The sequence below is a fragment of the Gopherus flavomarginatus genome, chromosome 2 (genome assembly GCF_025201925.1).
Source record: "Gopherus flavomarginatus isolate rGopFla2 chromosome 2, rGopFla2.mat.asm, whole genome shotgun sequence".
NCBI classification, from domain to species: domain Eukaryota; kingdom Metazoa; phylum Chordata; order Testudines; family Testudinidae; genus Gopherus; species Gopherus flavomarginatus.
The window spans coordinates 50,634,945-50,651,334 of NC_066618.1; the positions used below are offsets into that span (position 1 = coordinate 50,634,945).

General features: G+C 41.2%; 1 protein-coding gene and 1 pseudogene across 3 annotated transcripts in view; one reads left to right on the plus strand and one right to left on the minus strand.

The window, feature by feature from the left end:
• The window catches only part of SLC25A13 (solute carrier family 25 member 13), a 141,650-nt gene extending 130,778 nt beyond the window's left edge, over positions 1 to 10,872 (minus strand). Inside the window, exon 1 of one of the 3 annotated variants that reach the window (XM_050941710.1) lies at positions 10,816 to 10,872. In XM_050941710.1, the coding sequence (XP_050797667.1) occupies positions 10,816 to 10,827 (12 nt within the window). In that variant the 5' untranslated portion in view covers positions 10,828 to 10,872. Of the gene's footprint in view, positions 1 to 6,494; positions 6,509 to 10,815 lie in introns of those variants that run through there. The other 2 variants (XM_050941711.1, XM_050941712.1) reach the window with 2 other exon arrangements.
• An 844-nt stretch (positions 10,873 to 11,716) lies between these two features.
• LOC127045563 (60S ribosomal protein L36a-like) lies at positions 11,717 to 12,079 on the plus strand (annotated as a pseudogene).
• Positions 12,080 to 16,390: the final 4,311 nt, after the last annotated feature.

Consider the following 16,390-nt stretch of genomic DNA (forward strand, 5'->3'; position numbering starts at 1 on the left):
AAAACACCATAATAGAGGCTCAACTTAAATGTATACCCAAATTAAAAAACAGAGAACCAAAAAAGTGCCACTGTGGCTAAACAACAAAGTAACAGAAGCAAAAAGGCATCCTTTAAAAAGTGGAAGTTAAATCCTAGTGAAGAAAATAGAAAGGAGCATAAACTCTGGCAAATAAAGTGTAAAAATATAATTAGGAAGGCCAAAAAAGAATTTGAAGAACAGCTAGCCAAAGAATCAAAAAGTAATAGCTAAAAAAAGAAAGGTGTAAGTACATCAGAGGCAGGAAGCCTGCTAAACAACCAGTGGGGCCACTGGATGATCAAGACGCTAAATGAGCACTCCAGGATGATAAAGCCATTGTGGAGAATCTAAATGAATTCTTTGCATCAGTCTTCATGGCTGAGGATGTGAGGGAGATTCCCAAACCTGAGCCATTCTTTTTAGGACAGATCTGAGAAACTGTCCCAGATTGAGGTATCATTAGAGGAGGTTTTGGAACAAATTGATAAACTACCATCTGGTCCCGGTGACTTATTACTGTTTATTCACCCAAGAGTTCTGAAGGAACTCCAATGTGAAATTGCAGAACTACTAACTGTAGTCTGTAACCTATCATTTAAATCAAGTTTCTGTACCAAATGACTGGAGGATAGCTAATGTGACACCAATTTTTTAAAAGGGCTCCAGAGGTGATCCTGGCAATTACAGGCCAGTAAGCCTGACTTCAGTACCAGGCAAACTGATTGAAACTATAGCAGAAAAACAAAATTGTCAGACTTATAGAGGAACATAATTCATTGGGAAAGAGTCAACATGGTTTTTGTAAAGGGAAATTGTGCCTCACTACTCTACTAGAATTCTCTGAGGGAATCAACAAGCATGTCGAAAAGGAAGATCAAGTGGATCTAGTGTACTTAGATTTTTCGAAAGCCTTTGACAAGGTCCCTCACAAAAGGCTCTTAAGCAAAGTAAGCAGTCATGGGATAAGAATAGGGTGAGCAGACATCCTGTTTTTAAAGGGACAGTCCTGTATTTAAGCCTTCTTCCAAGTGTCCTGACTTTTTGTTAAACATGGGCAAATTGTCCCATATTTTCTATGATCACAACACAGAGCCGGCAGCAGGGGAGGGCAGGTGGCAATGCCCCCCCTCCTCTCACTCGCCCTAGCGTGTGTCCATGCCAGAGTCTCCGTTGCTGCCTCCTTCAGCGGCAACAGCATTGGCGGCAGTAGCAGCGTCAGAGATGGGCAGCGAGAACATGCCCAGGAGTAGCCCTGGCTCCATCGTTCCTGCTGCTGCTCCTGCCCCGCTATCCAAGGATCACCTCCGCCGCAGTCAACTCCCGCCTTACAAGGGTGAGTGGCTGGGGCAGGGCGTGCCCCCACTCCTCCTCCATGGACCTGCTGTGCCCCCAGTCCAGCACCTGGGGTAGCCCATACGGATGGGGGGCCCTGCTCAGCCCTGGCAGGAGGATCCCTGCTCCCCTGGGTGGAGGGGCTCTGCTGGCCCCCTGGCTAGGGTAGCAGGCTGCAAGCAGCGTTTCACCTCGCTTTCGACCCCCACCACACATAGGACCCCTACTGAGGCATGAAGGAACTTGATGGGGGGAGTGGCAATGCCAGCCCTGCACTGGAGGGAGGGCCAGGGAGAGTGGCTCGGGCAGCCCTACGTGCAGGTATGCAGGGGGAGAATATGGACCACCAGCCAATGGTGGTCATGTGGCAGGGGGGTTTGGATCACCAGCCCTGCACATGGGTGGCAGGGGAGCTCAGAGGACCAGCCCCGTGCACTAAGGCGGGGGGGGGGCTCGGATCAGCTCTGCACCCAGGCAGCAGCGGGGGGTGGGGGGGCTCAGGGGACTAACCCTGCAAATGGGCACGAGGCAAGGGGTTCAGACAGGATGGGGGGGGGTCACAAGTGGGGTGTCTTGTGCCGGCACGGGGTGCCATTGGGGAGGAGGACCTCAAGCTGGCCCCGCATAGGTGGGAGGGCTCAGGTTGGCTGAAGCGTGTGGAGTGGCAAGGGTGATCTCTGGCACCCCCATGCATGGAGAGGCTAGGGAACCTCAGGGAGGGTTTAGGCTGGCCCTGCACAGCAGAAGTGGGGGTCGAATGGTGTTTAGGGCCAGCCCATGGGTGTCCTGTTTTCCCTTTGGGAAAATATGGTCACCCTAGATAAGAGGGAAGGTCCTCTCATGGATCAGTAACTGGTTAAAAGATAGGAAACAAAGGGTAGGAATAAATGGTCAGTTTTCAGAACGAAGAGACGTAAATAGTGGTGTCCCCCAGGGGTCTGTACTGGGACCAGTCCTATTCAACGCATTCATAAATGATCTGAGAGAAAGAGTTAATATTGAGATGGCAAAATTTGCAGATGATACAAAACTACTCAAGATAGTTAAGTCTCAGGCAGACTGCGAAGAGCTACAGAAGGATCTCACAAAACTGGGTGACTGGGCAACAAAATGACAGATTAAAATCAATGTTGATAAATGCAAAGTAATGCACATTGGAAAAAAATAATCCCAGCTATACGTATAAAATAATGTGGTCTAAATTAGCCGTTACCACTCAAGAAAGAGATCTTGGAGTTATAGCGGATAATTCTCTGAAAACCTCCACTCAATGTGCAGCGGCAGTCAAATAAGCAAACAGAATATTGGGAACCATTAAGAAAGGGATAGATAATAAGATAGAAAATATAATATTGCCTCTATATAAATCCATGGCATACCCATACCTTGAATACTGTTTGCAGATGTGGTTGTCCCATCTCAAAAAAAAAAAAAAAAAAAAGAATTGGAAAAAATTCAGACAAGGGCAATAAAAATGATTAGGGGTATGGAACGGCTTCTGTCTGAGGAGAGATTAAAAAGACAGACTTTTCAGCTGGAAAAGAGATGACTAAGGGGGGATATGATAGAGATCTATAAAAACAAGACTGGTGCGGAGAAAGTAAATAAGGAAGTATTATTTACTCCTTCTCATAAAACAAGAACTGGGGTCACCAAATGAAATTAATAGTCAGCAGGTTTAAAAACAAACAAAAGTAAGTATTTCTACACACAACGCACAGTCAACCTGTGGAGCTCATTGGCCTTCACAACATCCTCTGGCAAAACTATAACAGAGTTCAACAAAGAACTAGATAAATTCATGGAGCATAGGTCCATCAGTGGTTTTTAGCCAGGATGGGCAGGGATGATGTCCCTAACCTCTGTTTGCCAGAAGCTGGGAATGAGCGACAGGGAATGAATCATTGATGATAACCTGTTCTGTTCATACACTCTGGGCCACCTGGCATTGGCCACAGTTGGAAGACAGGACACTGGGCTAGATGAACCTTTGGTGTGACCCAGTATGGCCGTTCTTATAATTTATCGCACGTCTATACTACAATCTTAAGTCGGCATAGGTTAGGTCCATTTACAGCCACCGCAATATTTACAGCGGTGGCTTATGTCCACACTACTCTCCTTCTGTCGGTGGTGCCTTATGTCAACCTAACTGTGTAGTGTAGACCAGGATTTAGACGTTAATCCTGTAATGAGTTCCATGCAAGAGGATCCATTGCTGAATAGTGCCTTAGAAGGCGTTTCACATGAGTAGCCCATGGCTTCAATGGGACTACTCTTGTGAGTAAGCATTATACTCAGCTGTATGTGTTCACAGGATTAGGCCCCAAACTTACTACACAAAGGAAAATCACTTGACACGAAGTGCTGTCAAATGCACAGAGTGGAAAATATGAAATTATGGGAAAAAATTGGGTTTGTTTTTCAACCTATTTCAGTTAGTCATCTCTGATGTTAGTTCTAACAATGATAAAGTAAGAAATTGTCAAAATTGTGACTTAAATTGACAGTATCCCTTTATCAGATACTTAATGGTCTCATGAAAAGTCAGGATGTAAATAACTGAAAAGTAGCAAGAAGCAAACTTTTTCTTTAGTCTATATTATATTTTTAAAGAGATACAGAGAGCAGTTACAGGCACAGGTCCTGATCCAACAAGTGACTGCACACAATCACACTGCTGCATCTGTGCAAAACCCCACTGATTTCAGTGGGGCTCGATGCAACCACAGTAGCATTCTCACTTACAGTCACTTGAAGGATCAGGGCCTTAGGTCCTAAACCCGCATGTAACTCCGCTGAATCCACCCAGCAGGTACTGCCTACAGGATTAGGAGCCTTGTTTTTACATCTGTTGTGCAGAAAATACTCAAATTGTTTTATAAAGCATATGGAAGGAGCACCTGAAAGGAAATAATTTGAATTAAATGATGCCAAAATGAATTTGAGGAACTCAGCTCCTGGAAGGTCTCTGAATATATTAATCTGTGAAAAATAAGGGAAATGCAGAGCTTAGCTTTCATATTTTAATTTCATATTTAGGGTTTGTTTGTTTTTTAATGGCAGGTATTGTTATATCAGCTTCAATAGCAAGCAGTCTGAAAACACAGTAAAAATAAAACTAGCTTAGAAGACATATCAGAATTCTACACCAGATTTGTTTCTTTTTTGTTACAATATATTAATGTAAGTTGGATAAGACTCAAAGACTGTTAACTTTATTTAAATTCACATCAGTTAACAGTGTAAGATATTTATCTCATTACATCTGATTTTTGTTATCTCATTACAGTTATCAATTAATTCTGACAGGACCCAAATCTGCAAAGATTTATTCATGTGCATAACTTTAGTGGGAGGATGCATGTGCTTAAACACTTGACAGAATAAGTTAGTTTAGTGAAACATCTGTTTGAGCTACACTTTTGTTATCATATGTTAAACAACAAACATCAAGTAAACATACACATAAACTGTATGCACATTTAGCACAAGGCATACACGAGAGCAGAGTATTAGAGAAGGTGAGATAACTAACGTGATAGTTAAGGCTCTTTTTCCTGCAACAACAGGACAGGTCTCAATGCAGATGCAGTAATCAGTTATAAGGTTGAAGCCTAAATCACGTGTTTTTCCATTCTAAATCCCAATTTTTAGATGCTTTCTGAAACATTCACTTTTGCATTAAAATTATTCAGACGTGGACTCTGCTCAAGTGTGATTCGTACAAAAAACATTCAAACACAGTTTAGCTGTTTTGGAGTGCAAAATAAGAAAAATACACCTTTCCCATTATAGATAAAATCTTTCAACCTTACGAGGAACAGCAGCAGTGCCAAAATGACAGGTTGATAGAAAGTTAAAATGTGGCATGGAAACAGCTCTCATTGAGAAATGCCTTAGAACTTCCTAATTAAATTGGTTTTAATTTGACAGGGTCGTGTGGCCTTCGAAATAAAAAGAAGTCACTTTATTAATAGTACTGTGCATGTTCACTTTGTAGCAACATTTGGAGCAAAGGAAGGTTGAACTCACTGAACACAGGTGACTAATTTAACTGTGCTTTAAAAAAAATAGGAAAGTGTGTGACGGGGAGTTCTCTGGCTAAATTGTTCCACATTATGCAACTTCTCCAGGAAATTCCACCCAAAAAGAAAATGCTAAGGTTGCACAATACTCAGAAGGTAAGAAATAATGTATAACACCATATATGCCTGTGCATGAACTACAATAAAAAGACTTTACATAACCACCTCATTCTCTGAAGATTGTGCTATGTAACTACAAATCTACCCCGCTATAACGCGGTTGTGAGGAGCCAAAAATCCCTACCGTGTTATAGCTGAAACTCTGTTATATTGGGGTAGCAGCAGTGGGGCTCCGGCAGTGATTTAAAGAGTTCCGGGCTCCAGCCGCTGCAGGGAGCCCAGGCCCTTTAAATCACCAGCGAGCCCCGCTGCCGCAGCCCCAGGGTAGCAGCAGCAGGGCTCCAGCAGGATTTAAAGGACCCAGGGCTCCCCGCAGCAGCCAGAGCCCCGGACCCTTTAAAGCACCGCCAGAGCTCCACTACCACGCTATACATGAACCGGTGTTATATTGGGTCGCGTTATAGCGGGGGTAGAGGTGTATTATGCTAATTTAGCTATAAACTTTAGGGTACTATATATTCCAGCAAATGTTCACTATTACCTTATCCTTTTTTACATCTCTAGTGCAAAAACATGTTTGTGTGTTGTTTTTTTTATTAAAACACTTTCATGGACTCAGATTACATACAGTAATATACAATAAAGAATGTTAAAATGTATACAAATTGTGTCACACTATGTAATATAAACTATATAGTAGTACACATTTAAGGTTGCACATGCAACCTCATACTTTGTCATTTCTTAATATCTGAGTGTTTAACTATGCAGCCTTAGCAGTCTTTCAACATGTGTTTTATTTTTGGATGGACTGAGTTTTTAAAGGCTCCTTACAATGTCAGCGTTTGAGACCTAGCAAATGAGGAACAATTAAGTTAGATTCCAGGGGATTCATAAGTCTGAGGAACTACAATAAAAAAAAAATTGAAGAAAAGCAGTCATGCAGGACACTGGCAAAGAAAAGGACTTTGTAGAAAAAGTTGTTCAACTCACCAGTCCATTGTTTGGCTGAGGTTAAAAAGACAAACATTACTAAGATGCATCAGTGAGGAATCAGAACACAAACCAAGGCCCGACCCTACAAACACATGACTTTAGTCTCAAGGAGTGTATGTGATAAAGTTGCTCGTGCATGTGCTTGAAGGACTGGAGCGCGGGTGTTACTGTAAATAGTACAGAGTATTGCTTAGAGATATGCCACTGACTTTGATAGAACTGGGAATCCATCCTATTTGTTTAACTCTGGCAACTTCAGCCTACGAAGCTGAAAACTTCAAAGTCTCACAATGCAGCTTAAGTATTAAACTAGAGCTGGCAAGTGATTAAAAAAATTAATCGTGATTAATCATGCTGTTAAACAGTAATAGAATACTATTTATTTAAATATCTTTGGATGTTTTCTATATTTTCATATATATTGATTTCAATTACAATACAGAATACAAAGTATATAGTGATCACTTTATTTTTTATTATAAATATTTGCACTGTATAAAGATAAAAGAAATAGTATTTTCATTTCATGTAATACAAGTAATCTTTTTATCATGAAAGTTGAACTTACAAATGTAGAATTCTGTACAAAAAAACCCCTGCATTCAAAAATAGAATAAAGTAAAACTTTAGAGCCTACAAGTTCACTCAGTCCTACTTCACCCAGTCCCTCAGAGAAACAAGTTTGGTTACAATTTGCAGGAGATAATGCTGCCCATTTCTTGCTTGCAATGTCACCTGAAAATGAGAACAGGCGTTCACAAGGCACTGTTATAGCCGGCGTTGCAAGATATTTACATGCCAGATGCACTGAAGATTCATGTACCTTCATGCTTCAACCACCATTCCAGAGGACATGCGTCCATGCTGATGATGGATTCTGCTCGATAACGATCCAAAGCAGAGCTGACCAGTGCATGTTCATTTTCATCATCTGCGTCAGATGCCACCACAGAAGGTTGATTTTCTATTTTGGTGGTTCGGGTTCTGTAGTTTCCGCATCAGAATGTTGCTCTTTTAAGTCTTCTGAAACCATGCTCCACAACTCGTCCCTCTCAGATTTTGGACAGCACTTTCAGATTCTTAAACCTTGGGTAGAGTGCTGTAGCTATTTTTAGAAAACTCACATTGGTACCTTCTCTGCGTTTTGTCAAATCTGCTGTGAAAGTGTTCTTAAAATGAACAACATGTGCTGGGTCATCATCCAAGACTGCTATAACATGAAATATATGGCAGAATGTAGGTAACACAGAACAGGAGACATACAATTCTCCCCCAAGGAGTGCAGTCACAAATTTAATTAACGCGTTTTTTAATGAGTGTCATCAGCATGGAAGCATGAAGGGTCATACAAATGTTTAGCATATCTGGCACGTAAATACCTTGCAATGCCAGCTACAAAAGTTCCATGCAAATGCCTGTTCTCACTTTCAGGTGACACTAAACAAGAAGCAGGCAGCAGTATCTCCAATAAATGTAAACAAACTTGTCTGTCTTAAAGATTGGCTGAACAAGAAGTAGGACTGAGTGGACTTGTAGGCTCTAAAGCTTTATACTGTTTTGTTTTTGAGTGCAGTTATGTAACAAAAAAAAAATCTACATTTGTAAGTTACACTTTCATGATAAAGAGATTGCATTACAGTACTTGTATGAGGTGAACTAAAAAGTACTATTTCTTTTGTTTTATCATTTTTACAATGCAAATATTTGTAATAAAAAATAATATAAAGTGAGCACTGTACACTTTGTAATCTGTGTTGTAATAGAAATCAATATATTTGAAAATGTAGAAAAAAATCAAAAAATATTTTATAAATTTCAATTGGTATTCTTTTAACAGTGCGATTAATCACAATTAATTTTTTAATCAAGATTAAATTTTGAGTTAATCGTGTGAGTTAACTGCGATTAATTGACAGCCCTATAGTAAACTAACTCAGCAATTCACAAATTCATAAGAAGTTATTATTTCGCTTGAATCTCTCAGGAGCCACCTAATATTTCAGCCATTAGCCTTTTTCAGAGGTTATCTAAAGAACGTAAACCCTGCAGGCAGGCACTATGCCTGTCTACAATACACCATGCACATTTATGGCACCATTTAAATAACAAGAATAAATTAGGCACCTTTCAACCAAACCTGAAGTTATTTAAAATTGCACTATATATAGCCTCACCTGTTCAATAAATTTAAATATACTGGATGTTTAGATTATACTTTTCCAGTGTTTTCTCAAAGGGCTATGGTCATCTACCCCCTATGAAAACAAACTGAAAGCAAAACATATTGCTCAACAATATACCTACTCGGTTTACCTAATATGATTACTTCTATGACAAATTAGGATATATTTAAGATGTTGCCCTAGACAGAGCGCTATGTAACCAGAAGACCTCTAGATTAAAAATCTTTGCTATGTGATGCAAAGGATACTAGGTTAATCTTAATCTCAGCGAATAGGAGACTTTGAAAAGTCTTAAATAATACAAAGACTGGGAAGGGTGAACTTGATAAACTGGTTATAGTGGTGAGAGACAGAAACAAAGCTAGATAAAACCAACTAAAAGTCATGAATGATAAATAAAAATTCAGGGAGAATAGCTTCAACTCAGAAATCACATCACATACATTATCTTGCTCGTTAAAACAGGTAGTATGAAGTTGGAGACCAACCAGCCTAACTTTTATGAGAGCTCTTGAGTAGCACACTGAACAGAGTGATTCTGTGATTAACTTTATTGAAATACGTTTCTTCAGCAGGTCGTACTTGTACAGGCCATATTTTCTTTGGGGGGGGGTGGTTTGGGGTTTTTTGGCACTGACATTTATTTTTTTATGTTCTCTCACAGAAGTTTGGCCACTGATTTCAATGGAAGCAGGACCAGGCCCAAAAATTTTAGGAAATATTCTGACTTGGTTGCATTGGCTAGGAATATCTAGTCAATTATTCCTTCTTACATAGCAACGATAATGAACAAGAGCTGTTTATAGATAAGAAAGACTAAGGAGCATCACAACACTGACCCACATATCAAATTAATGTGTCTTCATTGGAGGGACACTTATATAAGATATGGCCCAAACCTTGAGGGGAGGGACTGTTAAATAAATAAATAAATAAAAGCACCTATGAAGAATGGCAATATTCCCATGAATTTGGTTTTTATGTCTAATAAAAACCACATAGCCACTTGCTATGGGTTTTCCAAGCCCAAGCTCATACCAGTGAAAGAGAATCTGAAAGTCATAGTAAGTAGAAACTGCAACTAAATTGACTAGCTGGTGTTCATCATCCAAACAGAGTAAAGTAAAAGAAAAAGATCAGAGATTATTATGTTAAGGCCTGATGCTACCTACAGTAGGAAGTGTTTGTAGTATTTGCTGTCAAGAGTGGTCCTATTTCCTGAGATTATTCACAATAGTAAGCATTACACCATGTACTGAGAGTGTTTGCAAGTTTATACAGGGGTGCTGGAACAACTTTTATAGCATGAGTGCTGATGATAGAAACATGCATTTGGTGTTTGTTATTATTACTCCAAGCCAGCATCCCTAGTTCTAGCACCACTGCATGTACAGAATAATCATTTTCTATTTGGAGAATCTGATGTATAATATGTAACATGGGAAAAGATCTCTTTTAAATATATGTTGTCAGGGTTAAAAAAAACACCAAACACCATCCCTTCAAATTACTCACTCTTGTGCTTAACAGACACCCATTGTGAGGCCACTATCTAAATTTGGATTAGGAAAGGAATCAGGTGACTAATCGATGAAGGCAAAAGCAAAGTCCTTTCAGGCTCCATCAGATCTGACCCTTGTCGGAGTCATAGATCCCCGACTGCAGAAGTGCTGCAATAGGGGCAACACTGCTGCCCTATGTGTATTCCCCAGCCAAAGGTGAATGTGCAGTGCCATAACTGTACGTGGGGTACCGCAAAACCTGACGGGGCGCGCTCCCTCCCCCGGGCTGCTCCCAAGCAAGAGGATGCAGGTGGGAAGGCCCCTTGAACTCCCCTCACGCAGGAGCCAGGCACCAGCGCGGCTAAAGCCAAATCCCCCAGGCACTGGGCGCAGGCCCCGCAGAGAGCCCTGGACCCAGCTCGCAACCTGCAGCGCCTGCCAGCAGCGCCAGGGGCCTGCCCCTCCAACACCGCCGCGCCCACCCAAGGGGGAAGCTGCAGAGGCAGGCGGGGGAGACTCACTGCAGCAAAGTTTCACCACGGGCAGGCCCCATCCGGCAGCCTCCCTCCAGCCAAGCCGGGGAGACCCCCCCCAGCGAAGGGCGCAGCCCGGCAGCAGCAGCTCCCGACTCACCTTAGCAGCCATGCTTCGTCCCGCGCAGCCGGCCCCTTCCTGTCCCAACGCGGCAGGCACCGCCCCGCCTGCGCACCAGGCCGCCCGCCGCCGCCAGCTCATTGGCTGAGGCCGGGCCACGGGGCGCATCCGGCGCGCGCGTGATCCTCCGCGCTCCTCGTGCCCGGGTTGAGCAAGGGGCGCACGTGACTCCGGGCTGCGCTGTCCAGCAGCAAGGGGCGGCGTAGGGGGAGGTGATGTGCCTTTGGTTCAGGGACAGCCCGTTAGATGCACCTGGGCAGACAGCAGCGTGGGGCTTTGCTGAGGAGAGTGGCAAGCTGCCCGTTGCTGCATGTGCATGCCCTGCCTGCGGGTGGGTTGTGAAAGAGCTGCATGAACAAAAGTGACTGTAAAATGGAAACCCAACCACTCCCCTTCTTTTTGTGGCTACAGACTAACGCCGCAGCTACTCTGAAATCTGTAAAATGGGATTCCGGGGACCAATCTGTTGCACACATACACAATGAGAAATGACTGCCTAGGCGTAGGAAGAAGTACTGCGGAAAGGGATCTGTGGCTCATAGTAGAGAACGAGCTAAGTATGTGTCAACGGTAAATTATTGTTGTAAGAAAAGCAAACATCCTTCTGGGATGTATTAGCAGAAGTTTTGTGAGCAAGACACGAGAAGTAATTCTTCCGCTCTACTCTGCGCTGATTAAGCCTCAGCTGGAGTATTGTGTCCAGTTTTGGGCACCACATTTCAGGAAAGATGTGGACAAATTGGAGAAAGTCTGGAGAAGAGCAACAAAAATGATTTAAGGTCTAGAAAACATGACCTGTGAGAGAAGATTGAAAAAATTGGGTTTGTTTAGTCTGGAGAAGAGACGGACTGAGAGGGGACATGATAACAGTTTGGTTCCTTCTTTCCGTGCAGTCAGTGCCGCTGCCGGCAGGATGGTGAACGTCCCCAAAACCTGCAGGACTTAATGCAAGAAATGTGGCAAGCACCAGCCCCAAAAAGTGACCCAGTACAAGAAGGGCAAGGACTCTTTCTATGCTCAGGGAAAGAGGCGATATGATCAGAAGCAGAGTGGTTATGGTGGTCAGACAAAGCCTATCTTCCCTCAGAAGGCCAAAACCACAAAGAAGATTGTGCTGAGGCTTGAGTGTGTGGAATTTGCTGGTCCCAACTGCAGGTCCAAGAGTATGCTGGCCATTAAGAGCTGTAAGCACTTAGAGCTGGGAGGAGACAAGAAGAGAAAGGGCCAGGTGATCCAGTGTTAAACTCTTGTTCATTGTTATGGAATCCATTAAAGTTTGTGGAAAGCAAAAAAAATACATAAAAGGCTAGGACAAGAAGTGGGGGAGGGATAGCTCAGTGGTTTGGTCATTGGCCTGCTACACCCAGGGTTGTGAGCTCAGTCTTTGAGGGGGCCATTTAGGGAATTGGGTTTTTTAAAAAATAACTGGGAATTTGCCCTGCTTTGAGCAGGGGGTTTGGACTAGATGATCTCATGAGGTCCCTTCATATCCTGATAGTCTAGTCTATGATTCTATAAATTCCAGCAAGGGAAGTTTAGATTGGACATTAGAAAGATCTTCCTGTCAGAGTGATTAAGCACTGGAATAAATTGCTTAGGGAGGTTGTGGAATCCCCATCATTGGGGATTTTTACAAGCAGGTTGGACAAACACCTGGCAGGGATGATCTGGATAATAGTTAGTCCTGCCTTGAGTTCAGGGGACTGGATTAGATGACCTCTAGTCATTGCCTCATGGCCGCAAGCTCCTGTATCTATTTGTACAGCATCTGGCACAGTGGACCCCAGATCCTATTTGGGGTCACCTGTGGTTAGATAATTGTCGCAACAGACCTTTAGGTGCAATGCTAAAGTAGTAGTACTACGCATCCAGTTTGTACAGTTGACAATTAAAAAGAATCTTTCCTAAACTTAACTGCCACAGATTCATCAGAGATCTGACAGTCACACTGGGTTCTTTCTGGCAGTTAGCATTAATAAAGATTTTGGAGCTAGTGGAAAGTTTCCCTCCTCAGATGTTCAAATTCCTTTTCCTTCTTCCCGCCAACTCACAAATTAATACTACATAGCTAATCAAATTATTTTAACAGAACACATTTATTTTCAAATTAAAAATCTCACTAAACTTCAAACGTTTTTGCCTTCATGCGGACAATTCATTTTCTATTCTAAATTGGGGAAGTGGCTAATTAGGAACCAAACTGACAATCATACATTATGAAGAGCCAGGGTCAACAGAATGACAGGAAAGGGCCCAAGTCTGGACTTTCTGTCTGCCAACATTTTCACTGCCTTAATTAGAGCAGGATCAGCCCAAAGTGTAATCTAACTAGATGATGCTATGTCAGACAGACCAAAAAAATGTAGAAATGTTGAGCGTATCTGGCTACATTACAAGCACTACTGTGATACAGCTGTAGCACTGCAGCTACACCTCTGTGGTGTAGACACTTACTACAATGATGGAGGGGCTTTTTCTGCCTCAAGAGGCATTAGCAGCCCCCTTGAGAGGCATTAGCAGCTACATCTAAGTGTTGGTTAGATGCTTCTAAGGGCATGAAAATTTTCACAAACCTGAATGGAGTAGCTAGATAGACCTAGTTTTAGGTGTAGACGAGGCCTGAGAAACAAGAGGAAATCATTTATTTGATCTATCAAATCATTACTTACACTACTTGGTCAGAAGAAATAAAGACTTCAGCCAGTTTGGAAATGCAATGAAGAAAGCAAGCAAGATGCAAGGATTACTAGCTAGAGAAATGCATTATAAATTAAAGAGTGGTGTGTGACAAGTGTGTCATTGTTCCTTCTCTCAATAAATCAGGTTCTCATGTCCAAAGCTGTAAGAGTGATCCACTCTTGACTACATGGTATCTGCCTTGTTTGCCTAAAGTCAGGGTGCTACTAGGGGAGATTATCAAAGGCATGATGGCAGTTAGGTACATAGGCCCCAGTTCTCAAAGATATTTAGGCACCTAACTCCCATTGAAGTCAATGTTATATTCTAAAATACCTTTGAGGATCTGGGTCAATTCCTACCTTAGTGTTTTAGCACAACGCTTTATTTTGAGATACTCTGAGACATAAAAAAATAAAATCAAACTCATTTCTATTATCTTAGGCCCTAATTTTGTAAACAAACATGCTTCACTTTAAACGCGAGTAATTCCAATAAAATAAATGCATAAAGTTAAGCAACATGTGAAAGCATTTGCAGGATCTGAGCCTTAGTTAGTTGAGATAATTAGGTTTTTTAATTATAAATAAATATCAGTTCATTTATAAACAGCATAAATGTTTTCTGATAATTGTAAACATTACTGCTAAGAGAAGAACATTCATAGAGAAACAATATACAGTCATAATTGTGTTTCAACATAAATACATAAAAGCAAGGACATTTACAGTTGAGGCTAAAAGTCCATTTTAAACTCTCCCATTGAGCCTTACTATTGCAAAAACAGACTGCAAGGGAATTTTTTCAATTCCAGATTGCTATGAAATTGTAAGTGGAACACTAGTATATCTACTGTTGTATTAATGTCAAGAGTCAAAAGAGTTAAAGTTAAATAAACTCTTTCACTGTCCAACATAAAAACAGTGATGCAAAGAAGTCCTTTTTTTTTCCTACAGAGCTTTGTTTACTCAGTTGCTTGGCAAACACCCAAAAGTATTCATTCTAAAATTGAAAGTTTATTGATCAAACACAAGAAAGAACAAGAAATTAAAATAAGCATTTATACTGAAACTGAAGCTGAGTGATTATGCAAAATAAGCAATCAAAACCTATAAAGTCTCTTTTAAAAATATTAGCATTTTTTATTTTCAGATCAACCTTACTTTGATGAAAAGGAAAGGGTTAATTTTACTTCCTGGTCTGATGAGAAACATCTCCTGTTTCTAACAAACAGACAAACGATAGAGGAGCGATAAGATAGAAAACATAGGGAATATATGGCTTTTGCCGATGTTATTGGAACACTGGACAGCTGGCCAGTCACAAATGGATGCTTTGGCTGGCAGGTCAACCACCTCACCTGTTGCTTGGATCCTGGGTCACTTTCTGGATCATCATCTGGTTGGGTCTTTTCTTCTTAGAGCAGGATTGTGATCATCTCATCTCGCTATGCTGATGCCATGCAATTGATTTTGGGGTTTGATAAAAAGCAGAGACAGAGATAGATTAGGAAATTGTGGGGCAGGAAGTAATACAAAAGGGAAGAGAGGCAAAACTGGATCTTATGTGCCTTTGTGATGCTGGCAATTAGGTATCTCCACTGATGGCTGAGGATTGGATGTCATGATGATATTATGATTTTCAGAATTTACTAGTGAAAAATAAAGTTCTTCGAACAAAAGCAAGGCCAGCCGGCCTTCCTCTTGGAAGAAAATCTCTCAGTCTGAATTTCTACTTCAGTCTTGTGGTCAGGGAAAATGAGATGGGAAAAAGTGGCAGCATATTTCATTCCCCTCATTATTTTGTCCACTGGTTAGGCCTAATCTCTATCAGAAAAATTTTGATCCATTAACTTCTGATCCCACTGTTTTTACCAAGTCAGATTTCAACAATCATTGATTCATATCAGCAGGTTATTTTTGTTTGGACTAATCCAGCTCCTTTGGTTCTCTTGTGCTTGTTTATAATGTTTATTTATTGAAAACAACAACATATTTGTCATGGTTAATTTCCAAATAGGCAAAAAGTATAGGTTATTGTAACATTTTATGAACATTCACTCGCATTACATTTGAGCTTATAATAGCATTACATTTTAGATCCAAAAATCACAACACTTCTTATGGTACTTATATGTCCCTCATCACTGTAGTATCTGAGCACTTCAAACTCTTCCATGGATTTCTCCTCACAACGTCTCTATGAAGTAGGGAAGTGTTATTAGCCCCACTTTACATATAGAGAACTGAGGCACAGAAAGGCCATGGGTGGGATTTTCAAGAGCACCTAAGTGAGTTAGGTGCATAACTCCCATTGGCTTTCAATGGGAATTAGGTGCCTAACTAAGACACTTTTATTCATTAGTATTAATAATGTTTATTTATTTGTATTACCATGGTGCTTAGGAGCCCTAGTCAAACAAAAAGACAGTCTCTTCCCTAAAGAGTTTACAATCTAAGTACTGTACCTCAAAGTAGCATGCTAGAATCCCCATATTCACCCCGTCATATAATTAGGCTATATTTCATACAAAGTGTGCTATGTAAGATGTCATATGAAAAGTCATGATCTGCTGAAGCCCTTTGTTCTGTCCAAATATGTATATTGTTAGTGTGTATCAGGTTATGAGATTTTGCTATACAGTTGTTACTGAAATATGTTGTAAGTTTGCTAGTGAAATACAAAGGAGGCAAATCACTCCCAGGAGGGTATTTAATCACCATTAATCATCAGGAGTTGTAAACAAGGGATTTACAATATTGTAAGAAAGCTAAATAAGCATCACACAATGGGAGATTGCTCAACTCTGTGAGTCAGGAAAGGCCAGCAGGACATGTCTGGGCTAGTGTTTTCTAGGTACATAGTACTCTTATTTTGT